The 27,945-nt window shown below is 44.2% G+C and overlaps 1 protein-coding gene across 1 annotated transcript; it reads right to left on the bottom strand.

Annotated features, from left to right (window-relative positions):
* Nucleotides 1-237: 237 nt before the first annotated feature.
* MTMR9 (myotubularin related protein 9) lies at nucleotides 238-27,945 on the bottom strand. The gene is made up of 10 exons (XM_065632554.1): nucleotides 27,550-27,945; nucleotides 23,858-23,966; nucleotides 23,048-23,173; nucleotides 16,129-16,302; nucleotides 13,962-14,179; nucleotides 11,473-11,634; nucleotides 8,933-9,074; nucleotides 8,146-8,366; nucleotides 4,926-5,077; nucleotides 238-4,191 (listed from the first exon to the last, which is right to left on the bottom strand). The coding sequence occupies exons 1-10, from the start codon at nucleotides 27,732-27,734 to the stop codon at nucleotides 4,046-4,048; spliced, it is 1,635 nt and encodes a 544-aa protein (XP_065488626.1). The 5' UTR covers nucleotides 27,735-27,945; the 3' UTR covers nucleotides 238-4,045.

Genomic DNA, 27,945 nt, shown 5'->3' with positions numbered 1-27,945 from the left:
GATCAGGCGCAGAGGTCTGCAAACCACACACAGTCTCAGGGTCTCGTCCTTCCATCCTTCTCCTTTCTATGCAGCACAAACTCCTTTTCTACCATCACAGCCTGTGTTCGGCTGTAAAAAAACATGCACGAGCCAAAATGAACCGAAGTTGCAGACACGACGCTACATCCAAATCACACGCACACATCCCTCCCGCGGAAAGTGAAGGCAGGACTAAAAGAATATTCAGCACGGTAATTAAAGAACTTTTTAGTCTTCAAGGTTTTAATTTCAACAGACATTTCTACTATGTTCTCAACATATCTACAGCAAAGTTTACAGCCGCTATGTATCTGTTTTTCACTCCCGACATGGCTGAGCAATTTGAACCATTTTTCCTCCGATTTGATACTGGTTTTTTTTGCAATATATTCAACATTTGCAATATATTCACAGCAGCTGGGATTCTGTACGTGTACTGCATACTTCTAACAACAGCACACAACTCCCAGCCCTGTGACTTATTCAAGTAACAAAAAAAAAAAAAAAAAAAAAAAAGAAGATTGATGCAGCAGCCGAGTCCAATTAGCAATTCCAGATGTTCGGACAGAAGTGCACCCATCACTTAAATTTGTACAAGTTAACAGATACGTAGCACACATCACACAGTGCTGTTCAATGTCACAGTTACAAAAAAAGGAGCGCTAGTATAGACGTTTTCCCCTCATACAGGAACCTGTACAAGACAGCACTTCCCAAGGCTTTAGCAAAGCATACGTTAAACGCCAATATGCTGTACAGTGCAATTTAAGTTATATCGTAAGCAACATGGACAAATAGTGCACTTGAACCGGTCGCCACATTCAAGAGTTAGCTCAGTACAATCAAAATATTGAAGGTACATATTTCCCTTATGAAAACTGTGCAAGTTAGTTCCCTTTTTTTTTTCTTTTTGGGTAAATGGCAGAGTATTTGCATTGATTGACCTCAAGAGTTTGGGGAAGGGGTTCCTCAGCGTCCGGCTTATTTCACATGAAAAGCAGAAGAGCAGAAGCAGAGGCGTCGGTAATTTGAGGGCAGTAACAGACTGAAAAGCCAGAGCTGGGTGCTGCCCCAGGGCTCGGAGCTTGAGAAGACGCAGGTGACCTGCAAACGGGGTGTTGGTGGCTTCACAGAGCAAAGCCCAGCAGGTATCCCCCCTCTCAGAGGAAGCAAACCCATTACCAGCATTAAATACGTGAATAAATACAGTGAACATGCAGGTAAGCAAAAAACTGGGGTGCTGCGGTTTGTATTACCAGTAGCCACCAGACTGGAGCCTGGGAAGCACCGGGAATGACAAGGTTAAGAGAGAATGTGCAAGTCTGAGGCAGGTCCTCCTGGGAGAAGACCTCTTGGAAGGGTCTACAAACCTTGTCTCAACTCTACCACGTGCAGTGCAGGTAACGTCTCCTGAAAGTGATTATTTGCAGGTTAAGCCAAGCCTGGAGCTGCTGCTGTGAGTACAAGCTGATGCACAGCGGAGGAATTGGAGAAGAAGCCGCTATGGCTGCTCAGAAGGACACAAGCATGGTGAGATGAAGGTTCTGATCCACCACCACCACCACACCAAGGCAAGAACACAGCGCTTGGGTGCGGGTTCGGTCCCCAAACACAAGCAAAGGATGAAACGCCAGCTCAGAGAGAATTTTCTGCCTTTTGTTGGCTGTCACAGCCGGTTACCCAATTTCCTCAGACGCCTGCAGTTGCATGAGAGACTCAAGCAGCCAGGCAATTAAATTAAAAAAACCAAAAACCAAAACAATGAAAACCTCTTTGCTTCTCTATTATTTAGCTCAATATAGAATTACTACGTTAGGAAACTGCACAACCTTTAAGTGTGTTTTATGTATAGTCTATTACAGGGAACACAGTGCCTTCTGCATCCTTCCCACCTGGCTACTGATAATGTATTTGAGACATACAGGAACAGCAGAAATCTTGACTTGGACAGGGATACAACACCCAAGCAGGTGCAGATCCCGTAGACGTAATTTTAAAGGCCAAGAAATTATTTTAAGGGCTCACGTATTTGCTGTATACGCAGAAAGTAACTCCAGAAGCTCAAATTTGGAGGTGGGAGGAAGGCAATGGGCAACTTGTGCCTCCCCTGTCAGACTGTACAGATCATCAGCCACCACGAAAAGCCTTCCCTATGTCAGACTTGATTTAGCCAACAAGATTGTCGCTTTGCAAACCTAAAAAGTACAGGGAATTATTCTTCTGCCTTAGGGGAACAATGGTTTAAAAGAGATCTTTTTATTGTTTAAGCCAGCTGACTTGAGGACTAAGTTTAGGTTAGTCAAGAAGAAAATAATTAAGGAAATAAGGATTGAAGCAAAAGGCATTAAGGTAGCACTTAAATTGCTATCACATAATTTTACATAGCTTCCTTGGTTACAGAACTTTTCTTAGAATATATTTAGTGGTTATATGATTTTTGCAGAAGATTTCTCTCCAGGTACTTCTATGACAACTAAAGATCCTGCATTTTCACATAGATTTATCTTTTTGTGAAGTGGCTTTTAAATAAAGGCAGCTTCATTCCAAAACAGCATAAATTACATGGAAACTCAACAGTTTCCAGAGACCACTAACCTAATGCAGCTCCATTCATTTCAGCAGAAAACAGGCAAATAGCAAATGTCTTTTAAGATAATTCCCAGCCACTTGCGCTGTTAATTCAAGTCTTCTCAGTCATGTACAGCTACAAATGGAACCAAACTGAACAAATGCCCAGGTGAGTTAATATTTCAGACCCACTCTTATGTCTTTTTAAAGGAGGGAAAAAAAAAAAATCTCTAGAGAAAACTCTGATTTTATAAAAGCAATTTGCGATCATAGAAACACAAGAGATCAGCTACAAAATACTTGGAGGAAAAAAAAGCTTATCCCTAAAGTCTTTAAGCAGTTTTAGCAGCTACAAATGATCTAAACTATTAACGTTTTTTGTAGTGTGACAGCCTCTTAATCTGCAGCAGCTAGTCGATATGTTAAGATCACATGAATTTCCGACTTCTGCTTTTGATGTTTCACAAAATGTATAGTAAGAGCAAAAGAGGAAAAAACACGCCAGGTGGAACAGAAGAGTTTCGTTGAGCTGTAAGTCGAGCACTGCTCTTGCACCCCAGCAATGCTGCGAACCTGTTCAAATGTACAGAACCAGCCAGCGCAGCCCCAAGTTTTAAGACAGCAGCTCAACTCTAGTTAAAAAGACAGCGCTGAGCTGCTGTTTCGCAAGTGAACTCCTCCGCCAACTAATAACCTTTTTTTTTTTTTTATCTCCAGGTAGAATAAAAAGCTTGTTATTCCTTAGGAGATATTTGCCCATGAGGGACAATTCCACCTGAAGGTCATGGCTTTAGCAGCAGAATCCCTACTTCGGTTCTGTATTGCACTGAAATTTCTTGCTCTGGCTTGCTTTCAACTTACTGCTCCCAAGCCAATGCTTAACACACAAAAAGACAAGTGTTAGATGTGAAGGATACTGAAAGTATCATACAGCCTGGCAGAACCTGTAGTTAGATTATCCCATTTTCTAGTTTTCCCAGGAAATTAAGCTGCCTTCCTTACTCTTGGAGAGAAAAGGTGCTTTCAGACAAAATGCCTTTCCCTATCTGTACAGAACTTCGTATTTTAACCTTGCTAAGTGTTTAGAAAGTTCAACAAAACCAGAAAAAGTCCAAAATAAACTTGAAACATCCTGTTCTCTTGGCCCATCCTGGTCATCCATGCAGTTGGGTGGAGGTAAGAGTTCCAGCTTCTGCTGACACCGCGCACAATTCCGAAACAGAAAAGCTGCCAAGAGAGGACGCTATGCCCAGTTCTGTGTGTCTTCTGTAAACAAAACCAAAATCCTTCCCAAAAAGCACAGAGGTACATAGTGTGAAGGTTTCAGCAGTGAGAGGGTCGACTGTACCCAGACGGCTCTGCAAATCATGCACTTTCCATGTTTAGTCTTTAACGTAAAGGGGATTGGAAAGGAAAGACCCAAGGCACAGCCCTGCCAGCTCATGGGTTCTCCACTCTATCCATTTGTTTCCAACTCTGCCAGCTGCCTCCTCAATGCATTAACCTTCACCTGAAGCTCCTTGTTGACGTTTATAATTCTGACCGTTTCTTTCTGAGCTTCCTCTAGGTGCTTGGAAGGTCTGTTCCACCGAAGAAAGACACCTGAAAGCCCAGAGACAGCACAAGTCAGACGGGTTTCTGGTTACAAGGAGGAAACCTCACTCATATTCCATCAGCTCTCAAGTAACATGCATCCAATTTATGCCTTTTTTCCCCTCACCCTCCCCCCTAAGTAGCATTTAGAAATACTGACCCTCCTCTCTAAGTTCACCATTCTATTAAACATGGTTAATAAAGAAAAAATTAGGGGTCTTCATTCCTTTTTCCTCTCGTACACTGATCAGACCATATTCAGTATCCACTCTGCTTGCTTTGCTGTAATTAACTCCTCAGTGTACATGGGATGGAGAAAGTTTCTGCAGCAGGGAACCTACTGCAGATTATCCTGGCCAGTGTGGTCAGTAACGGAGAAAGGGAAGTCTTGGTTGACCCAAACTATTCTGTGATTCTATGACAGAGAACAAAAGCCTGAGGCCTGCCCAACATCTATAGATTAGGTTAGATCACTGCAGAAATACTGCGCTAAAAAGTTAAATGGTACCAGGAATGCTCCCCGGCAAAGAGCAGTGTGTTGCCAAATTTTAAAAGGAGAAAGCGTAATGCTTCTGGGGATGGTACACACCGAAAATACTTTGGAACAGATTTCAAAGAGAGTGAGATCGCCATCAGCTGAGCCAGACTAAGCATGGAGCAGAGACAACAGGAGTGAACTCTTACGAAGTTTTACAAGTAGCCACAAAATACATATTATCTGTAAGAGAAAAAGCCTGGTTTACCTTCCCAGAGCAGCAGGCTTTGTGGGGCAACAGAGGGCCAGATGACAAGGCTGTTGGCCTCAAAAAGAGGATTCAGGAATTTCTTCAGCTCCTCAGAGCTGTTCACCCAGGACCACAGAGACATCGTCTTCTGCGGCAGCTTCAGTTTAGACCTAACAAAGCATAAAAACAAGTCAGCTTTCACTTTTTAATAGACTCATTTTGTTAGGACTCCACAGACTAGAATGCCACAAGCTTTCACAGAATCCCAGCCTGGTTGGGGTTGAAGGGACCTCTGGAGATCCCCCAGTCCAACCCACCTGCTCACGCAGGGTCACCAGAGCAGATCACACAGGTCGGTCCAGGCGGGTTTGAATGTCTCAGAGAAGGAGACTCCACAGCCGCTCTGGGCAGCCTGGGCCAGGCTCTGGCACCTCCCAGCAAAGAAGTTTCTCCTCATGTTCACATGGACCCTCCTGTGTTTCAGTCTGTGCCCGTTGCCCCTCACCCTGGCGCTGGGCACCACTGAACAGAGTCTGCTCCATCCTCTGACACCCACCCTGAGATATTGATCCCATTGATCAGATCCCTCTCAGCTTCTCTTCTCCAGCTCAACAGCCCCAGCTCTCTCAGTCTCTCCTCATCACAAAGATGCTCCAGACCCCTCAGCATCTTTGTGTCCCTCCGCTGGACTCTCTCCAGTAATTCCTTGTCCTTCTTCAACTGGGGAGCCCAGAACTGGACACACAACTGCAGATGGGGCCTCCCCAGGGCAGAGCAGAGCGGGAGGAACAACCTCCCTCCCCCTGCTGCTCACACTCTTCCTCATGCACCCCAGGTCCCATTGGCCTCTTGGCCACAGGGCACATTGTTGGCTCATGGTCACGCTGTTGTCCCCCAGAACTCCCAGGTCCTTCTCTGCAGAGCTGCTTTCCCAGAGAGCTGCTCAACCCCAACCTGTACTGGCACCTGGGGTTGTTCCTCCCCAAGTGCAGGACCCTCCACTTGCCCTTGCTGAACTTCATCAGGTTCTTCTCTGCCCAGCCCTCCAGCCTGGCCAGGTCTCACTTTCCCATCTGTTACTAGCCCAGAAAATTCAGGCTGATCACTTCGCTACCTCTCACCAACATCACACAGGGTGTAAACCTAAAGCAATTTACTCAACCTGGCTGATAATGATTAGTGTCAAAGAAAAGATGGGGAAAGAACACTTGTAAGCTGGGTGGAAGCTGCCTTCTGTCTAGATTAATAATCGGCCACCTCCCCAAAATGGTTCAACTGCTAGGTTTTGAAAGAGATTGAGTTCCTGTGTTAAGATAGAGCTGGGAGATGTGGCAGCTCTGCACCAAGGAAGGATTGTATTGCAATTCTGAGAGCACATTAAAGCAGAGTTATCGCTGGAATTGTGCAATGGACACATCTGATTACGTCCCCTTGGTGGCAGGAAGCACCTGAGTACAGAGAATCACAGGATGGTTTGGGTTGGAAGGGACCTTCAAAGCTCATCCAGTGCCAGCCCTGCCATGAGCAGGGACATCTGCACCAGCTCAGGTTGCTCAGAGCCCCGTCCAGCCTGGCCTGGGATGTCTCCAGGGATGGTTCATCCACCACCTCTCTGGCCAACCTGGGACAGGCTCTCACCACCCTCAGCACAAACAATTTCTTCCTCATGTCTAGAGAGAAAGCTCTGCTGCTTTCAGGGGTTAAACCCACCTCCAGGAGTCACACAGGGGTCTCAGTTCCTTAGATTTTGGCAAATCTCATTCTGCTTGCACCAGCAAACTCAACTGCCACCCAGGACGGAGATTCACCGTCCCTCTGAATACTTCAGGCAGCACAAGCTTAACATCAGATTCCAAACATTTTATGTGCTCACGGGCTGACATATTCAGATGTGACAGGCAGGTTATTACATGTAACATTCAATACCCTTTCAAATTTAATCTTCTTGGTTTCAAGTCTAACTTGGTTTTGCAGATGACCAGCTCAGCAGCCCTACAGAAGACAGAGGAGTCTCTTCTAGGCAAAGATGACTTTAAGAGCAGGGAGGTTTATAAGGAAGGCAATTTAAAGCTTCCTATCTGTAATATCAGCTCTGTTTTTTCCCTTCTAGTCCTTCAGTGCTCTCCAGTTAAGCAGGAGACCATCAGACATGATCTTACTGGAGTCAGGAGTCCTGAGAACAGATCCGGCGAGATGAAAACAGGAATCCAAACCTCTCTGGCAGCTGTGGGAAGCTCCTGCCCTCCACCTTGTTTGTTACTCCCAGCAGCCCTACTCAGGGCATGCGTAGAGCTGCGCCACCGGGACAGCACAGCATCCAACCCCGGCTGGGAATCAGAAGCTACCTGAGCAGATCAACAACTAAACTTACAAGCTCGTGGCATTTAAGGAAGCTCAGCACAGGTCTATCGTTACCCGACAAAGCAGACTCCAGCAAAACGCAGTCCTGGCTGCTTCCTTTCAAAGCTGCACAAACATCCGAGTGCTCACGGCATTTACTCAGAACCTCAGCCAATTCATATTTCTCCAAGTCACAGGTTATGGCTGGAGGGATTTTTCATCCTTCTGTTGAAGTTGTGCTACTGCATGGCCAAAAGGACTTCAAAACCTAATCATGATGCTCGTAGCCAAACAATCGAAGCTTTTGCCAAGGCGTAACTGTGACGCAGATCCTCATGAAAGAAATTCTTCCATGTTTCCAACTTTCAGCTTTTAACGGATGTTGTAAAAAGCAGCACCTTCCTTTCCTGGGGGTGTTGGGATCACAAAAGTTATGTTTTTATCTGGCAGCTAAGGTAAGAACCAGACTTTCCAGTTTGGCCTTTGACTGCCTTGACCTTTTCCAGGCCTGTGTGGACAAGCTGGCTTCCCACAGCTATGATTCACACCATTGTTGAACTCTAGCTCTTTACTGTTTTATGCAAAGATTTTCTGTGTCAGGGACTATATAAACTGGTGATGGGTGGAGATTTTTAAACGAGAAGACAGTCTAAGTCTTGGAAAAAAACTAATTCAGCTCTCTAACCATGCCACAGATTTCTTCCGTCACAATGTCCCACTTGTAAGAGGGACAAGTTCCCCGAGATTGCCGCAGACTATGTAACTGTGACACGAGAAGCTCACCTGTGCCAAGGGGACCACACAAGCACCCTCACCCTTTTTCAAACCAATAGACTTTTTTTTTTGGGTCAGATACAGCCCAATATTTAAACGGTTCAACACAAACATCCTCACCAACCTTTCATTTTCATTGTTTCCCAGGAAAGTCCCAAACTGTGAAGCGTAAGCGTGTTCGAAGAGCATAATGAGGAACTGCTCGTTGAATTCAAAAGAGCAAGGGAACTGACGAAGGATTTGCCACACACAGTCCAAAAAGAGGAGAAACACAGGAGCCTCCCATTTCTGCTTGCTATTCGAATAGGCTGACTGGGCACAGCGCTGCTGGAAAGGGTGACCAGCCTGTATGTAAGAAATCAGATAAAGCATCACACACTAAGTAATGGGGTGGGAGTACATGTAGCAAAGACTTCAGAGCTAGTTCTGTCCATGCAACTATGCTGTTACTACTCTTTTCTACAACTGTAATTTCATCAAGCATCCAGTAACAAATTGCTAGAAACCGTGACCAACTTTGCTACCTTTTATAAATAAATATAAACATAATTTGCACTGCATTTGATCAGACAATTTTACCAAGAACAAACTGGTGTAGGTGCAGCGAAGGATATCAGCTGCAAGAATACAACAAGCGGGGCTATGTTTTTGTGGTTTAGTCTGAACAGTGTTCTCTAAAGAGATGTTTACCCTGAGCACATATAACAGGCAGTTCCCCAAAAACAAAGAACTACTGTGAAAGTGCCAGAGGTACAAATGACTCAGGAACGATGGATGTTGCTCTTAGGACAAAGGCCATTCACATTAAGCAGGGCTGCAACAAGGCCCAACCTGTTTACTGCCTCTCAGGCTATTTCTCAATAAAACTGTCACTGGAATAAACTGCCATTTTGTCCAAAGGCATTTCTTACCTGTAGCCACTCCCTCGTAACAAGAGATTCAAAGCCACGTACGGTCCTGCACCTTGGGTCCAAGATAATCTGTGCCAGAGAAGTCACCTGGAGTGTCGAATCGGTTCCTTCAGTCCCATGGACTAACACTGACGTAGCTTCCCTGCGAAAGAGAAAAAGCGGAAAGGAGTAACAGTGTGAATGAGCAGAGCACGTCCCGAGGACTTACGCATCCCAACGGATGCCAACGCACCCCACGGACACCAGTGTCACTACCCTGACCGTTTTGCTGACCCTTTCTTCTTTCCCACCCCACAGGAAGTGTATCATGTTCTCCACCTGGACCTTCACCAACGTTAACCCGTTGCTAAGGAGTCTGGAAATCCAGAACCTTGGCCATGTTGACCGAAGATGTACAATGGAATCGCTTTTGTAGTGCTTGACAATTCGAATTGGTGCCCCCTTGAGTTATAGCACAAATGCATCTCAAAATTTGCTGGTGTCATTTATGGTTTTGCTAAATACTCTGAAAACTTTCCATAACCATTGCAATGAAGAGGTATCATCCCCCTAGATGTTCTGCACAACAATGCTATGAGATTCTTGCTTAAACCTGGGCTCAGTTGCATTTGGGCCTCAATTAGGGTTTACTGCAAGCAAAGTTGTGGCCAAAAAGCCAGTTCAGGAGAAAGAATGAAGAGGCAGAGCTTGGCCTCCAGAAATGCAGTAGAGTTAGTGTGCTGAGCAAGGACGCTTGTCAAAGAGCCAAGCACAAAAGCTCCTCGCTCACCTGCCAGCACCAGTGAATCAGCAGAACAATGTGAGGAACAGAGGGAGCTCAGAGAGTTTGGGGCAGGAAGGTTTTAGCACTTTGCTGTCACTCCCCAAGCCCCAGAGGGGACAGCAAATTCTTTCCCCTCTTCTCCATCCTTGGCTGTATTTGGGTACAATATCAGAATCTCACCCATGTGCTCCTGAAAGAACGACTGGATGGTATTAAAAACCACTAATTCCCCTTACTCTTCCCAAACCTTGACCCACTGTCTCAGTTCTGCCAACAGCCAGAACAGAAAAACCAACTGCAGGTTGCGTTTGTTTCTGTGCAGAGATCCAAGGTGAGCGGCAAAGCGCGGGGTAAGAAAGATCCATCTACAAAATGAGAAACCTCACAGACACGGCTCGCTTTTTGAAGCAAAAAGCACAAAAATCTATACCTTAAGCATTGCGACATCTTTGTCTATAGTCCAATGTCTAAAACAAACCCAGTGCCTCTACGATAATCTTCAGATAATTTCTCTCCTTCTCCCCGAGGTGGGAGCTGATAAAGAGCCAAGCAAAATTGCAAAGGCTAACTGCAAGCCTATGCTCTTCTCAAAGCATAGCACACCAGAATAATGCTATTTTCACCTTTTATATTTCTGTCCCTAGACTTTAAAGATGCTGCAAGACCTGTCCAGGCCATCCCTTCCCCGTGGCAAATATAACTGAACCATCCTTGTCAGCTCAGCGATGATTTCCAATGCCAAGCCGGCCCGATAGCTCCGGGTAAACAGAAAAAAAAAAAAGCAAAGCTGACGTTAAAAATTATGAAATTGTCCACTATACCAGCGAGCCAGAAGAGTTTCATCACTGCACACATGCAGGAAAGAATTATAGATAAAACTATTGATCAAGAGCAGTCATTCTCTGGCACAAGTCAATAACTAAACACGCACTGTCAGTGCTTTTAAAAAGCGCAGCAGCTCATATTTTAATGCAGTAACGCTGTTTTACCAGTGAGACTGCATTTCAACCTACTGAAGTTAAGTTTTCCCTGAGTTTTGAGAAGGGTTTTCGCCTCTCAGAGCCACAAAGAAATCACATTTAAATCCCTGTGTCTGGTCTTACAAAGCCTGGCACCTGACAGCATCAGCTTTTGCTCTGCAGCCTGAGGTCTGATGATAAGTCAGCCAAGTCAGCAGTATTTATTAAAGAAATAAGTGCTTGTGGCCTCAATTAACCTGACATATGGGAAGAACAGGATTGCTTAGATAGGACTAGGGCAATAAAAATTTCAAGAGGAAAAAGCACTGGACTAATTCCTGGGGAAAACAAGGAAATGTTATTGTTTTAATCTCCAGAAGCGAGGTGAGGTATTGGAAACTTTCAACTAAAACAAAAAAAAAAAAAAAAAAAAAAAGAGAAATACTTTTTTAAAAAAACAACCTCTGTGTTGTCACTTTACTAGGCTACCAAACAGCATTTAAGATGGGCAAATTCTAACCTAAACCTTCAATAAAACTAACTAAATTAGATTGATTGCATCAGACATAGGGATATACCTGAACTAAATAATCTAATACCTATTCTTAGTCAAGATTTCCTCTCTCATGCTTGTACTACTAAAAACGCTAGCATGATTCACTGGAGGAACGTTCCTTAACCATGATGAAACAGTATCTTGCACGAGTACAAGCCAGTTCGCAGCGGTCAATTAACAATAAAGTGGAAATAAAGGTATTTAACGAACAATCTGTAGCCAGCAGATGAGAAACTCAAGGCTTTCTGAAAAAAATATTTACCTATCGATACACTGAGCAACCAGACAAGCCGTAGTCAGTGTCTCCTTGACGTGAGTCAACCAGTTGGAAGCCTCCAGTTTGCTGAGCCAGCGGTCCATATTGTGTGACTGGTCATTACAAGCTTCCACGAGTTTGATGAGGCTTTCCTGCAGAATGTTAAACCTTTGGGAAAAGGAAAATATTATGGAAAAACATAAGCAGTAATGACCAGGACGATGTGCATATAGAAATATAATGATATCAGAATAAAGCACTATGATTTACATGCTGTTATTTTAAAAGTATGACCCTATGGAAGCCACGTCTCCTCATGCAGCAAATCTGCTTTCACGGGTAATGCCAAGCCCTGGCCAACTGCCAGCAGAAAAATGCTCTTTGGACATATATAGCCTCTTGCCTTTCAAAGCAAATTGCTTCATCAAGCATTACAACAGTAGGGCCTTCTCCCTATCTTACCTGACCTCTGTGTGCATTTGGCCACATCTTCCACTTTCCATGTAAAATGCGTTTTCAGTGATCTCACTCTCTTTACCAAGTACAAGTGTGGTGAGAACCTGGACATTATCAAGTGTCAGTAAAGCTACACCAGAAAATTTTGGGGAGTTTTAACCTGTAGAGCTGCAACAATAACCTGAAAGTCACCTGTCACTAGGTCACAACCCCAGAAGATTTTAAATTAGACTCAACTTCTTGAAGTAGAACCAGCTTAAGATTAATTTAGCTAATTTCTTAAGAAAAAGGTGGGGAAGGAAACACATTTTGTATCACTTCTGCAGTTGTTGCAATATGTCCTCAAGCCCTGGAAAGCTGGTATTTAGCACACGGCCAGTAAAATCAGATACTTCTCTGGTGTGGTTTCACACTATGTCTTCCAGGGGCACCAAACTATGAATGGATCAAACGCCACTTAACACCAATTCCAGCGTGTGCTCTGGTCTAATGGAGGATGCAGCTAGCGGACTAGATCTCAAAATACCTGAGAAAGCCAAATAATAATAGCATGAGATATTTAGTCTTCATATATTGTGGTTTATTCATTCCTCCCTATCTGATGGTTATGTCCACCTGTAAAATAATCAACAAACTTAAGTCCACATAAAATTTATAGAAGGAAAACCAAATACTTCAAAGAAACAGCCATGAAATCCCTTATATTAGCTCCTCAAGAGTTGGCCTACAGTGATCAGGGGAGCAACTACTTTCCAACAGCTTCAGTAACGTTACTGTATGCCTGTGTAGAAGGATTCCCCAAAACTAAGGGTTAAAAGCAGTCAAACAATGTCAAACTAGAAGTCTATTTAGCTTAAAAAACTTGTCTCCAAATGACCAAAGAAAATTAGATGTCCCGAGAATCACAATAGTTTGGGTGGGAAGGGACCTTCAAAGCTCCCCCAGTGCCCCCCCTGCCATGAGCAGGGACATCTGCACCAGCTCAGGTTGCTCAGAGCCCCGTCCAGCCTGGCCTGGGATGTCTCCAGGGATGGTTCATCCACCACCTCTCTGGCCAACCTGGGACAGGCTCTCACCACCCTCAGCACAAACAATTTCTTCCTCATGTCTGGCCTGAATCTCCCCTCCTTTAGTTTAAACCATCACCCCTTGTCCTATTGCAACAGGCCCTGCTCAAAAGTTTGTCCCCATCTTTCTTCTCGCCTCCTTTTAAGAACAGAAAGGCCACAATAAGGTCTCCCCAGAGCTTCTCTTCTCCAGCTGAACACCCCAGCTCTCTCAGCCTGTCCTCCCAGCAGAGCTGTTCCAGCCTCGGATCATTTCTGGGGCTCCTCTGGCCCCTCTCCAGCAGGTCCATGTGTGTCCTGTGCTGAGGACCCAGAGCTGGACCAGCACTGCAGGGGGGTCTCACCAGAGCGGAGCAGACGGGCAGAATCACCAACCTCAACCTGCTGCCCACGCTCCTTGTGATGCAGCCCAAGATACGATTTACCTTCTGGGCTGCAAGCGCACATTGCCGGCTCGTGTCCAATCTTTCACCCTCCAGCACCTCCAAGTCCTTCTCCTGGGGGCTGCTCTCCATCCCTTCATCCCCAGCCTGTGCCAATACTGGGGGCTGCCCTGACCGATGTACAGGACCTTGTACCTTGAAGAGCACTTGATAATAGGAGTGTGACTGCTACAGAACAAATCCTCACCTGCAGAAATTTTCTGGCAAAGGACCTGCTCATTCCTGTGCACTGCTGCAAAAGGGGAAGACAGGAAAGCTGGAGCGCAGCTGTAGATGGTCAGAGAAAGAGCTGGCACAAGGAAATTTGCCCGATGCCTGAAACCTGCAGCAGGTTGCTCAGAACAAGGAACCAAGTCCCTTTATCATCCACATAGCCTTGTTTTGCTAAAAAGGAACGTGACTCTGTTGACAGGAGCCAGGATACACGGCCATTTCTTACAAAAACAAACGCTTTATGGAGCTAGCACGGCTCCGCTAATGCAACCCTACAAAGCTGAGCACAGAGGAGGGACTGTGTGATTTCACCCACCTCTCAATACATTTGTGAATCCTTCTCCACAGGGGATAATGTACTTCTTGTTCAAAGCCGCCTCCTTTGGCCCTGGCCTGCTGGGCAATGTTCAAGGACCTCGTGTCAATGATGTAGCCACGGGTGCCATGCCGTAGCGTGGCGTTTATAAGCTTCTCATCTTCTCTACATCGTTTCCCATTCGTACCTGTCAGAGGCTGGCTGCTTCGCATAATCACCTACGGGGACAAATAACCTTGAAATAGGCACTGGAAATGGAGAGACTCAAGATTGAAAGTCACCAACCACTTGAGCTCCAAGAATTGAAGGTTTGAAGTCACTCTGCAAAGGACACTCCTCCACTAGAGGGTTTCTTTGGGGTGCAAACAACGAACTGATGCATAAGATCGCTGGGTCTCAACGCCAGGCACGGAGAACAGCCCCTCTGGAGATACGTGCCGCTCAACTTCACACTGGATATTCCTATTTTCCATAAAAATTCTGGTCATTTCACGAATGCTTACAGGAATGAGAGAACCTTATAAAGCTTCCTCTCTCAGTTCAGGTGTAAAACCCAAGTGGCACAGCTCCCACCACACTTCTGCTTCCATCTACTTCAGGCGTAACCCACCAAGTCTGGACTCAGGCAAACGCCCTGATCTGCACAGTTTGATGCACAGAAATGATTCTCTAGTTCTTCCTACAGCTGTTGTTCTCCCTCATCCTGAATCCTTCAGTTCTTTTAAATGCAATCCCTTGCAGAGTCTGAATTTATTTAAAAAACAAACTAGAAATCCTTGAATTGAGCAATTATTTGGCAGGCCACTTTCTAAATCATAGATGTCTCCTTAGAGGCTTTATCCCTTTAATTATTCCTGTAGTACCATCTCTGTGAGCCATTGACCTGGCTTCCTGCTGATGGTTCCTTTACGAACCAACATTTTCAGGATTGTCATTTTTAAGGTTTCTTCCCAAATCTGTTTTTAAAACACTCAAGTCATTCATGTGTTAAAGATGCCTACGAGGTATGGTTTTACCCAGTGGCTAGACTAATAAAAACCATAGGTCCACAGATTTATGAGCTGAGATTTCTCTTTAGGAAATGCCTTTCAATTCAGAAAGCATCCCAGCCGCTCAAATGATAACTAAAATGTGAGGGCAGCCAGTCGGCAACCCCAGCTACGCTGCAAGTCAGAAAAGCAACGTGACAGACAGCGTTACCGTCACAAGTTCAAGCCCTCCAAGCCAAATGACATTATATTCCTCGCACTTAAAACATGCAAAATTCAGAGAGATAATTGAAGAAATCCTCCTTCAACAGTTTTCAGTCGAGCTGAGAAAAAGGAGAAAGCAGGACTGTTATGAAGGTTGTGGATGGCTGATTTTAAAGCGAAGAAGAAAAACAAAAAAACAAACCCAAAGTACAATGTTAAGTCAGACTTGACATCCTCTAATTCCAGGCTTACAATTCTTGGCAACAGGAGGTGAGAGCACATTAGAGTATTTGACTCAGAAGCCTGGATCACGTCTATAAGCCACAGGTTGGACATCCCAACATCCTCAAACTGCAATCAGCAAGAGGTACAAAGAACTACTCAAGAATTGCCTGAAGTGCATTTCTCAATTATAGCGTATCAGTCACTCAATTAGATTCTTGGCTCTTCGAAAGGTGGTAAAATCTGCACAACACCAAAAATTTGCTACTCCTGACACGTTATACTGACAGACTCCGAGAACAGATTGTTCTGATGGCTCGTTCGACAGTTCCCCAGCAGAAGCGGTGCTGGCTCTGGCACACGTGCTGTCATCGTGACTGTTACGGAGGAGACAGCCCAGCACCCTGAGACAGGACAATGTGGCTTCTGCCATCCTTCCAGCATGAAGCCTCTTGGCAGACGAAGCAAGTAAGGGTGCCAGCGGTGGCTTTGCAAGTCTCATCTTGCTCTCACTGCTGGGAGCAAGCTCGTGCCACATACACTCCCAAACCAGCACATTAATAGCTCTTTCTAGGATGGAGATTACTCATTCAATCACCCAGAACCAGGTTCACTGCATTTAATAAGTTGGAAAAGAAAACAAGCGAACGTCTCGCGAACTGTATTAAGTCTAGAGCATGAGTTGTTTGTTTTTTCATTAAACAGATTCACAGACTTCCTTCAAGTAAAACCATCACTCAAATGCAGCTTACCATCTTGTTCTTTGTATGATAATAGCTGAGGACTGGGAAGCGACCGCCCTGGCGAAACATGGCAACTTTGCGAAGTTCTTCATCATTGACGGATTCAGGGACAACGACGACCGGAGGGTAGGAGGGACAAACAGAGAATTCCTTATTGACGTAGCTTAGACGCCATTCGGTTGTCTAAAAAAGATAAGAACATAAAGGCTTTGGGTCAAAAATCAGAATATTACAGTTACAGCGTAACATACAAGGGAAGCAGAACTTTCGTATTCAGAACGAAGCACACACAGACTAATATCAGTGGCCTATTCCATTTGCACCACAGGTGAAAGCTCAGTTGTCTCTATTGGCATAAACACTTTTGTTCATCCAGGAATCTGGTCCCCCTGTAACAGCATAAGTATGCTAATCAGTCAGATTAAACCCAGCATCATATCCTGTCTCCAACAAAAATGTGACAAAAAAGATGCTCTTCAAGAACAAACAAGCCTCAGAGCCCCGTCCAGCCTGGCCTGGGATGTCTCCAGGGATGGTTCATCCACCACCTCTCCGGCCAACCTGGGACAGGCTCTCACCACCCTCATTGTCAACAATTTCTTCCTCATGTCTGGCCTGAATCTCCCCTCCTTTAGTTTAAAACCATCACCCCTTGTCCTATTGCAACAGGTCCTGCTCAAGTCTGTCCCCACCTTTCTCATCGGCCCCTTTTAAGTACTGAAAGGCCATAATACGGTCTCCCTGGAGCCTTCTCTTTTCTAATATATTCCTAAATCAGCAGATTTAGGAGAAAAAGGTTGATTTAAATGCAAGTACCATCTGCTCAAACCTCTATCCGTGCTGAAAGCAGAGTTAGTAACACTGTCCACAAGAACACTGGCAGCCAAAAAGCAAGAACATCCACCAACTCCAGACAATGAAGCTGCTTTGAGTGTAAAATTGCACTTTAACATTTCCAGCTTGGTCCTTTTCTACAGGCTCTGCATTATGTAAACCACCACAGCCGTTCCTCCAAAAACATCTCCTGGAGCCAACACAGCATCGAAGCACAGAGGTCTCACGGTGACCTCCAAACACGTGTGAAAGAAGTGCCGAATATTGTCCCCCTGCACCCTCACATGCACTTGGCACAAGAACTTGGGCTACCAGATACTTGGTGTCAGACACAGGATTTGGCTCCATCCCAGGCAAAACCAAAGGTCAACAAGCGGCCTCACTAACGAGGAGTCCTCGTTTACTAAAGTCCAGGCTGGAAGAGCTGACGCTGCTCTAACCACACCCTTGGACAAGCCCAACCTTCATGGAGGGCTTGCTGCTTCTGGGTTGGTACCACACCACTGTCTCCTGCATTAAGGACACCATTGCAGGACATCAAATGGCCATGAGATACAGATTTTCCCCAGGGGCGTGTAGCACACGGCAGAACCTTGCCTAAAATTTGGCAGGGAACTGAGCTCGTGGTCCTCGATAGTAGGACGGTGGCTTTGGCTGAGCTGCATCTCCAGCCAGTGTATCCTTCTCCTGTATCCTCACGGCCCACAAAACCTGCTGGCAGGAGTCTTGGTGGGGAAAATGACCCAGAAGCCTCTATGTTTTTAGATTTTAACAGCAGCACAAAATTCTTAGAAGTAGTAGCAGAATCGCAGTCAAATTTGCCTGTAAAAGCTCCAGACACAAATAAATTAAAAAGTAATATAAAAAAATAACTTTTGAAGGGGAACAGGCAGCTGCTATCAAGGTATCTTCTTTCTTTCTTTCTTATAAATTCCTGTGCATGGACAAAGGTGTGAGACAGCGAACAAGACCTTCAGTAACTCCTCAGCTGAGGTGTTTTTGGTACAGATTCAGAATCATTTGAGGGCAGAGACCTCATAGAGATGCCACAAAAAAACTCTGCTCGTTTGTGCCCCAAGAAAGCTTCAGCAAGACAAAAAGGTAGGGGGATAACTCAGGTCTCCCAGAAAGTAAGAGAAGAGGAAAACGTTTAAATTATGTAGTAATGTGGTAACAAAAAACCCATGCCAATTCACGCAGGCTGGTTTAGCATGAATTAATTTCCCAGCTCTGAGCAGAAATAAGTCTCCCTTCCTCTTTCCTTTCTTCTAGAGGGTTCTTACCTCCTGACTGTTACTTGGATATAAATCCATCTGACTGGCCCAAGGGAAAACTAGGATTGATTTAGAGAGGTTTTCTGGTGATTGAGTCTTTATATCAGATGAACAAGCTGATCTGATTCACAACACTGTTTCATCAGCAGCAGATCCCAGGTGTGTGGCGTAGGAGACACCAAAATTGTCCCTTTTGGTGGCAGCCTAAGAAAAAGCTGTTGGGAAAGGTACATGTTGTATGTATTATCATCACCAAAACAGCAACTGCAACCTGTGTTCAGTAACATATCCAGGCAGACTTGTACCAGCCCTGTTGGAATCTTATTTCATTATTCATTAGCCTCAAAACAGCTTCTCTCAACATCTACATTTTATAAAAAGCACAGGTTCTCCCAGGTGCAAAGTTAAATCACCTCGGGCAATCACACCATAGGTGGAGATGAAAAAAGGTCTGGAACACATAGGGGATGCTGGCTTGCTCATGTTTTTAATGCACCAACCATATTTTTTATAGCTTTTTGGGGTGTCTATGTGAAATTACACCAGATTTCATCCAATGGTGTTCAGTTTTACTCCAGGTGACCCTGCTTTAGCAGGTGGGTTGGACTGGATGATCTCCAGAGGTTGCTTCCAACCCCAACCATTCTAAGATTCTATAATTTGTTTACAAAGAAAAAAGTACGCATGGATATAGAATAGAACTGATAAGTATCTTACTGCCACATCAGATGAAGAGAAGGCAAAATGAAAACTCCGGTGTGCTTTTTGAGAGAGCGGCCGTCACTGGTATCACCAGTATGGAAAGGAATGGATCCATCTGATTTATCTCCCACTTTGATAATTTAACGCTGCCCGTAACCTCCTCTCCTCACCATTTATTAACATGAGACAGAAGATACTGTTATGTCTTTCAGTTATAATTTGCTGTTACTTGGGAAGAAGGAGGAGCAGGGCAGCAATTAGCGCCATTTATCTTCTGTAGCACAGCTACTTCTGCAGAGACCCAGTTGACCTCTGCAATGCCAGCTTCAGGCTGCTAAAATATATTCCAGCACGAATCAGATAGTAAACCCAACGGTGCAAACCTCCTCTTGGCTTTTGCTTGGGGTATGTCCGCAATTTGGAAGAAAAAAAAAATTGCCATTACTAACTGGATGAGCGAGGTAAGAGTAACTGGACTGTGTGCGGCAGCAGATGCAGATCCAGGGAGCAGTAAGGACTGTGCTGAGGGAGAAGAGGTGGATTTCATCCTCAGACATCACCAGCTAAGTTTGCTGCACGAAACTCAGAGAAACTACGAAGTTAACATTTACTTCTCTCAGCAAGAGACCTGTACTATAGGGAATCAGAAAAAAAAAAAAAATCAGTTAAGGATGGAAGCAGTAAAGGATTAGGGGATTTGGAGAAAGGGAAGGAGAAGACCTCAAAGAAAGAAAATAGAAATATTTTCTTAAACACAGTGCGGGATTAACTCTTACATTTCTACTTTTCTCAACCTAGTACTTGTTTAGAGATACTGATTTTCGAACAATAGGCTAAAACAACAGTTTTAGCCAAAATTTCCTTACAAAACTTACAATTGCTAGGAGAGGTTTTCCACAAAACTGTGTTAAATAATTCAAGCTCTACTAATAAGCCTGAAAAGAAAAGTCAAGAAACCAGCAGGGGCCTTGCAAAGCAGCAGTGACAGATCATTCCCAAGGAACAGGCAGAAGGCAGCGAGCCCTGTTAGTGACAGAATGTGGGTAGACAAGAAGAAGAAAAACCGATGCAAAGATTGATGCTTGTCTGGTAAGAGCAGAATATGGGCTATCCACACCATCGAGAACTGAGCCCAAAACCGGAAAATTCAGTTTTAAGAAGCTCCAGGACAGTAGATAAAGCACAGCTGAACTGTCCAGAACCTTGAGTTCTTTCCTGCAACACAGAAGGGGGGCAAGGGGGGCGGGAGAAAGTAGTTGTGGCAGTTAAATACCTTCATGTTAATTATACTGTTAGTGTACAAACTTCTCATGGCCTCTTCACTTAAAGAAACAACTGAGTTTCCAGAATCCTGCAGTTACAGAATTCAGCAGCAGAGAAACCTATTAGCTCTTCTCTGACTTCACAGAAAAAAAATCAAACCCCTTGTGTACACTCTTAATTCCAGTGGTTATGCAGCAGTACAGTGAAGAATCTGAGTTTTTACAAGCATTTCACCTGACATACCTGTAACCAAACCTGATCTCATGTACTACCTAGTGCTTCAAGTAAAAACATAACACAACCAAAAGCTGGATGAGCAAACATTTACTATCCTGTGCATCTTTTACACTGTGCATATATTTGTCTATAGTATCTTCAACATCTCATCTCACAGGATAATAATTTGGAGCCTGCAGGCACTGTGGAGTTTTTGCTGTGACATTTCGTGAAATACGGAGCTGATTTCTTCATATGACTTAATTCTCTTGATACACTGAATTTACCACAACAGTAGTTCATGAAATAATTGTTTGACAAAAGCCCTGCTGACCTGTCCCAAGAAAATTAACAGGTAACACACACAGCAACAGTCGTCAGCACATGGCAACCCACTGAAACTTAATTCCCTCATTTTATTTTTTTAGATCAAATGAAGTCATTTGCCTTAACGGTTCTTCCCTCAATACCTTCATGGACTAAATGCAAGAATGTTGTGACAGTATTTCAGCAGAGGACAAGTACTTGAGTGTTTGCTATCGAATTTTAAGTGCAACATTAGATGACACTTTGCCAAGTCAATGCAATGGAGTGAAATCGCACAGGGGGTGTATGTGTTGCGAGAAAAACGCACTTGGCACAATATATGCCAAAATAAACAGATAAATTATTATAATATAGTATAATACCATAATATATTATCTAATTTTTTAAAGTATTACTTAATTTTTAAATCTTAACTTTCACAGTTTTGCCGTTTTAGAATGTGTCAGTTTTAAAACAACTCTCCCCTAGCAGACAATTGTGGAATTAATACATTACCAGAGCTGCAGCGTGGGTGAAATGCAGTTTTTTGACAAGTTGTTACCATATTGGGGAAGGTAAAGCATAACAGATGCAGATGGATGATTTAATGGATAGGGAGGTAACCTGAATTCCACTCATTTGACTTATGGGAGAAGAAAAAAATAAATCAGCCATTTACTTTTTCTAGCCTGTCATAGTAGAAAGTTTAATAACGGAACAAGAAATATTTGGTCAGCAATGTTGCTGAGGAGGAGTAAGCCACTTGGACATGGCTTTTGTCATCATTTGTTTTAAAAGGAGTAGTGTCTGAAGTTTTGTGTTAAAAGCCAAGAATTAATCACCAGTGGTTAGACATACATATTTTAAAGAAATGAATTATTGCCCTTGAAATGTAACGCTGTAAAGCAATTAGGTTTTTAAATTTAAGACTTCCAAGGAGCAGAAAGCCAAGAGATCCACAAATTAGCTACCAGGGCACTTTTAAACCTCTGAAAGAGACAGGAAAAAAAGAAGTAGCATAACACTGGATCCATGTTAGCATCTGGATGGTAAATACAACCACCAGAAGTGATTGGATCCCTGAAATCTAAAAAGGATTTCAGCTACGTAGAAAGCAAAATGCGAATAGAAGCAGAACCATCTGCTGCAATTTTCCACTGAGGTTTGAGGGATTTCCTTCTGCTGCGCCTTCAGTCCTGCCCTCACACTCCTCCCTTCTCACCAGACACCATTTCAGCTTCAGGCCTTTCGATTCTCACCATGATGTCTGCAAAGGTTCCTCTGCTGAGCTGGGAAAGCGGCTGCTGCTTCGCCTCCAAACAGGAGAACGCTCTGATCACATGTTGGACTTGCCCAGCTGAAATTAAAACCAAAACTGTGGTGCTAGTTATTCTAACAGGTCAGTTTGTATGTCTTTTGGCAACTGATGAAGACTAGATACGTGAAAGTACTCCAATTATGAGATAAAAATAGAAATATTCTTGAACTCCTTTAATTTTCTAGTGATTTCATCATTAATCTGGTCAAGCTTATCATATTATTCTGTTATTAGTCATAAACAGGAAGTGACACATGCTGCAGACAAACCGGGCTGCAAATAAAAGAAAAAATTGATCTTCTTTGATGCTGTACTAATGGATGTGGTCTCAGAAACCTAAGATGATGCAGCAAGTGCACATATTTAATGTGAAACAAAGACCTGGAACACAGAGATGCTAACCCAAGGCACTACTGAAACAGGCAATCCGCAACCAAGCCAGTTCCAAATGTATCAAATCCAGCATTCTAAAATGAAGTTGGAATAACAGATACAACAGGCAATGCCACAAGAACAATTCCTACCCTACAGGTACCAAAATAATATCAACATGTGCTCACAGCACCTGGAAAAATACAACTGGAAATTTCCTGCTGTGCGAACACCTCAATATTTCTGCAGCATGAACCAGAGCAAAGAATGTTTCAAACTGGGCATCTGGCTAAGAAATCCTTAGCAATTCTAAATTTGTTCTTACAATAAGGAAGCCCATCCCCAAATGACAAAAGACATTTCCTAGCCTCACATCCTCCCAGGTAACTTTCAAAAAGGCCTCAAAAATCCCTTTGTAGAAGGTGAAACACAAGTGCTCAAACAGGAATATTTAGCACATAAATAGCCTGATGTTTCCAGAATGAATATTTGAACAACACTCACTTTCCATCCAGCACGGAACAGCTTTTGGTTTTTTTTACCATCCAAGATTTCCACTCCTGATACTACTGGATGAAATATTCACAAATTACTTGCACAAGTACATCCAAATGTCTGTGCAAATCCTCAAGATCCAACTTACCATCAAACTGAGGGGCCCAAATTCTTGTTCAGGCAGAAAAGAGCGCCAGCCATCCTCAACGATTTCAAACATGGGCCGGTAGAAGAAGGGATACATGAGAGTGACAGAATCCAAGGTGGAAAGGGCCTGTGTGGGTGAGAAATAAATACTTAATTCATTCAAACTGCTATTTTACAAAAAAAAAAAAAGGCAAATAATGTTTTGCTCTAATGTTGGTGGGGCAAACTTAAGCCACCTAAAAGTATCCAGTTGTTAAGCCTGAAATAATAAGTGACCTGCAGGGTAGTGTAACGCACATAAAAACAGCAGCACAAACACAGAATAGACAATTTAACTGCAACTGGGGATTTGTGCATCATTTCTGCAGGCTACGCTATGTAACAGCACCATTAAAGGATGGGAAAGGTGCGCCCTGAGCAGGTATAACTACTGGGACACATCCTACGTCACATTTACCTGGTGACTAACCACAGAGCTTAAAGTCAGTCACTTAACATTGTTTGAGATACGTGAAACTCATTCAGCCTGATTTCGTTTTGCCTCCTCATGCTCCAGCATAATGAAGCTGAGCTTCGTTTTCCCAAATACAAGATATTCAATCAAGAAAAGATGGAAGGGGTTTGTTTTTTTTTTAACTAACACCTACAAGCAACAAGGAATATTTTAGCAACTGGAAGGAAATACGCCAATTCTCATTTACCTTCCAGAATAGCAATGAAAACCTTCAAAACTGGAAAAAAAAAGCTGTGAAGGTTGAGGTCTGATCAACATCTGAGACCATAAGTGTGATTTATCATGATGAATTCTTACCTCAATGGAGTTCGCGATGTTCAAACACTCCTCCATTCCAGGTATATCTAGCTGAATAATTCGCAGATCTTTGCATTTTATAATGATGGTGCCCAGTGAGCCCACAAACCTACAGCAACACAGGAAGAAAGAGTCTCTTAGGAACAGGATTTTCTAAGGTATGATGAGATACTACGGCTCTCCCCACGGCACATGCCTACGTGACAAAATTCCTTTAGTAATAATTTGTCTGTAATACCGTTGTTTCAAAAAATAAACGAACAAAAAACAAACCCTCTCTTCGCTATTTGCCAGCTGATCTCCACTTCTGTTTTTTAATTCCATCCTTGTGATATGGAAGTGAGTGGAAGCGTGAAATCACGAGATAGAGAAGATTTTCTTCCCATCTTCGCTTTAAAACACCAAAGAAAATATATGCTCAGGTATTTCCTGATAGTACTGGAAGCTTCAGCTGCAAGTTTTGTGTTTTGTTACAGTCACATGGTGAAACTTTGAGGATTGCTACAAGCATTTGAGTTTTAATTAATTTTTAAAATGACCTCCTTTGTTATTTTAAACAAGAAAGTTCGGTTTCTGATACCTGCAGTCCCACAGAGACATTTGCTCTGCAGATCTCAGAGGAGTTAACGTTTTATCATCACAACTCACAGAAAATCCTCTGGGTTACAAAACACGCGCAGCACACAGACGCCCTCTCCAGTCCTTCATAATACCTGAAAGAAGGATAATACCTGAAATGCTCTAGATTTTATTTCACAAAGCTGTGAACTAAGGAAAAGCAGCTGAGTCTCCTCATACACCACAGCAGCGCCTGCAGCAGCTGAGGGTGACGCAAGAAGCAGCGAGACCTGAAGGACCAAGTTTCAGTCCCTCGTGGCCCAACAGGACAAGAAAGGCCTTGAGGTGCTGGAGCGAGTTGAGAGAAGGGAACGGAGCTGGGGAAGGGGCTGGAGCACAAGGGTGATGGGAGCGGCTGAGGGAGCTGGGGGTTCAGCTGGAGAACAGGAGCTGAGGGGAGACCTTCTGATCTCTGACCTGCCTGAAAGGAGCTTGGAGCCAGGGGGGGTCGGGCTCTGCTCCCCAGGAACAAGCGCCAGGAGCAGAGGAAACGGCCTCAAGTTGCGCCAGGGGAGGTTGAGGTTGGATGTGGGGAACAATTTCTTCCCCAAAGGGCTGTGGGGCATTGGAACAGGCTGCCCAGGGCAGTGCTGGAGTCACCATCCCTGGAGGGGCTTAAAAAGACGCAGAGATGCGGTTCTTAGGAACATGGTTTAGTGCCAAAGTGAGGTCAACAGTTGGATTCAATGATCTCGAGAGTCTTTTCCAACCAAAATGATTCTACAGTTATAAAAGGAAGAGCAGAGCTGTCCACACTCCAAGGGAATCCCCATCACTAAGCTTTGAGTTGCTTCACCTGTGCAACAAAACGTAATTTAACTTACAATTCTTATTACAGCAGAGAGGTCATTACATATTTCTTCTGTGCAGATAAAGGTTCACGCACAGAATGAATCACAATCTGGGCAGTGCTGAAGAAGAACTGCAGGCGTTTTGACAGAGCAGCTCTGCAACTCCAGCAGAGCCAGTCTGTGCATCGTTTGCCCTCGTTGCAGTTCTGTTTCACAGATCCTAAACGTAGTAACAGCGCAGCTACAACTCATTGTCAGGGCTGCGCTTCCTTTCCACGTTTCTTCATGCAAAATCATAGGATATCACTAGAGACTGTTGCACTTCTCAACAAACCTTACAAGTCATATTTAAATTGCTGAAAAGCTACAAAAATCTAGGCAGCAGTTTGATCATCAGATAATTAGGGAAAACACTGTTTTGTACAAAAGACATTCACATTACGAAGGTGGGAGAACAGATTTCATGAACCTGGCGCAACTGTTGTGCACCGATAAACTGAAGCAGTGCTAAATTGTACCTTTCTACAACCTTTATTGGTTTAAGAGCCTTTTTATTCCATTCTCTCCTGCACTGAGAAAAAACATACTCTTATTCTTTTATATCGCAAAGTTTCATCGCAGTTACATTCAAACAAAGCTTCTCTCAGGGAGGAAAACATCTACTCTAGAAACGAGGGCTGGCAATTAGGGCTGAGAGTATCTGCAGACGTGGTTAAATCTGTTATAAATCACGTACATGACGCACCACTCCCTCGCCACAACTTAAAACACACCTTGCTCATTGGTATTATATTACATTGTAACTGCAACTAAGCTCATTTAAAAAAAAAAAAAAAGAAACAAAAGCTTGTGTACAACGATTTTCAAAATGGAGCTACGGCTGGTTTAGCTCAAGCAGTGAGAAGGGGGAGGCCAAACCATCCTGATGATGGAGCAGAACTAGATGGGAACAATTTCCTCAGGTTTCCACCGCTCTGTTCCTCTCCACCCTCAGGCCAAGATGCAGCATTTCTCAGAAACGCTCCAAGAAACCAGGAACACGGGAACAAACTTAATCAGCATCCAGCGCTTCTCAGATTCTGAGGCAACCTGCTATTTTTAATTGCTGCTGCTTGATTTTACCAGAAATTTTACCAGAAATCACAGAATGTCATGACCTGGAAGGGACCCACAAGGATCATCGAGTCCAACTCCTGTCCCTGCACAGGACAACCCCAAAATTCACACCATGTGTCTGAAGGCATTGTCCAGTCTCTTCTTGAATGCAGTCAGGATGTATATTCTTCCAAGTTGCTTTAAAATGAGAGTAAAACAGTGGGCTGACTTTTTAATTAAGAAAAAAACTTAAATATTACGAGGAAAGTGAAAAAAAGACCAAGGTGAGGAAGAATACAACAACCAGGTGAGATGGGACAGCCACTCAGTGAGGGAAGCACGATGGGGCGGGGTCCACGTAAAGCAGACAGAAGCGATGGTAAGAAAATTAATCTCTGAATTCCCTACACCAAAAGAGGATGGGTGAAAATAAAATGGAGCGCTGCAGCTACAGTTCAGCTTCACCATGTTGTTCCTACGAGGAATGAGCTGTTAAAGAGTTACTGATTTCCGTGAGCAGTTTGGGGAATAAGTGGGTGATGCTGTCGAGAGGCAGAAGACTGACACAGGGCTGAGAAAGTCTGGATTTCACTTCTGCCGTCGGTTTTGCTGGGTGACACAAAGCAAATCACTTCATCAGCGCCTCAGCTTCTACCTCTGTTGAACGGTGGTAAAGTTGCATCCTTTATAAAAGGCATTTCAAGAGCTACTGATGAAATAGGATCATAGAATCGTTTCGGTTGCAAGAAACACTCAGGATCATTGAGTCCAACCATAACCCAACTCTAGCACTAAATCACGGCCCTAAAAACCTCATCTATGTGTCTTTTAAACCCCTCTGGGGATGGTGACTCCACCAGTTCCCTGGGCAGCCTGTTCCAATGCCTAAAAACCCTTTCCAGGAAGATTTTTTTTCCTAAGATCCAATCTGCGGCGAACAATTAACGCTGAGCACGAAAGACAACTGTGTTTATGCATAAAAATTCCAACTCTACATAAGACAAAAAAAAAAATCTTAATATAAAACAATCAAATATTTAAACAGAATGAGAATGAACCTGCCCAGTGCTCTGTCCATTCTGCTCTCCAGACCTGGATGTTGACAGGATGAAGCACCAGCCAGTCCTGACAACCACTTTCCAACCCCAAACGAGACGCCATCAGGCAGGGAAATTAGGAAAAAAATACCTTTTTTCGATGGAATCGATGTTGGAGTGCAGCAGCCACAGCTCCTCGGCGTTATCGCGGCGCCGGGAGGAGAAGATGAGGTGATGGCCCGTCAGGCACAGGGTCCCCTCCAGGGCCTGCGACAGCGGCTGGTGCAGAACCACGTTGTCGGCCCGGGGGGTCTTGATCAGCTCGGCGAACTCCATGTTGGCCGGGGAAGGGAACGGGCCTGGAACCCAAGGGAGGGGGCGACACCACAACCCCCCGGGGCCTTCCCGGGGCTCCCGCTCAGCGGGGCCTGGCTGAGTGGGGGTGCGGGGAGACCCCGGCGGTTCACAAACGGAGGGACCCCCGGGCAGCGGCCGCCCCGGCCCCGCCGCTCGCAGCGGAGCGGGGCACCGACCGGAAGTTCGCCGG

This window comes from Caloenas nicobarica, chromosome 3, assembly GCF_036013445.1.
Source record: "Caloenas nicobarica isolate bCalNic1 chromosome 3, bCalNic1.hap1, whole genome shotgun sequence".
NCBI lineage: Eukaryota > Metazoa > Chordata > Aves > Columbiformes > Columbidae > Caloenas > Caloenas nicobarica.
This window is presented reverse-complemented; position numbering and strand designations above follow the sequence as displayed.

Coding starts and splice junctions, on each gene's coding strand:
- MTMR9 (XM_065632554.1), bottom strand. CDS start 27,734: ATGGAGTTCGCCGAGCTGATCAAGACCCCCCGGGCCGACAACGTGGTT. Junction 8,367..8,932: donor TTACGAGGGAGTGGCTACAG/GTAAGAAATGCC, acceptor TCTTACATACAG/GCTGGTCACCCTTTCCAGCA. Junction 4,192..4,925: donor AAGCCTGCTGCTCTGGGAAG/GTAAACCAGGCT, acceptor CTGGGCTTTCAG/GTGTCTTTCTTCGGTGGAAC.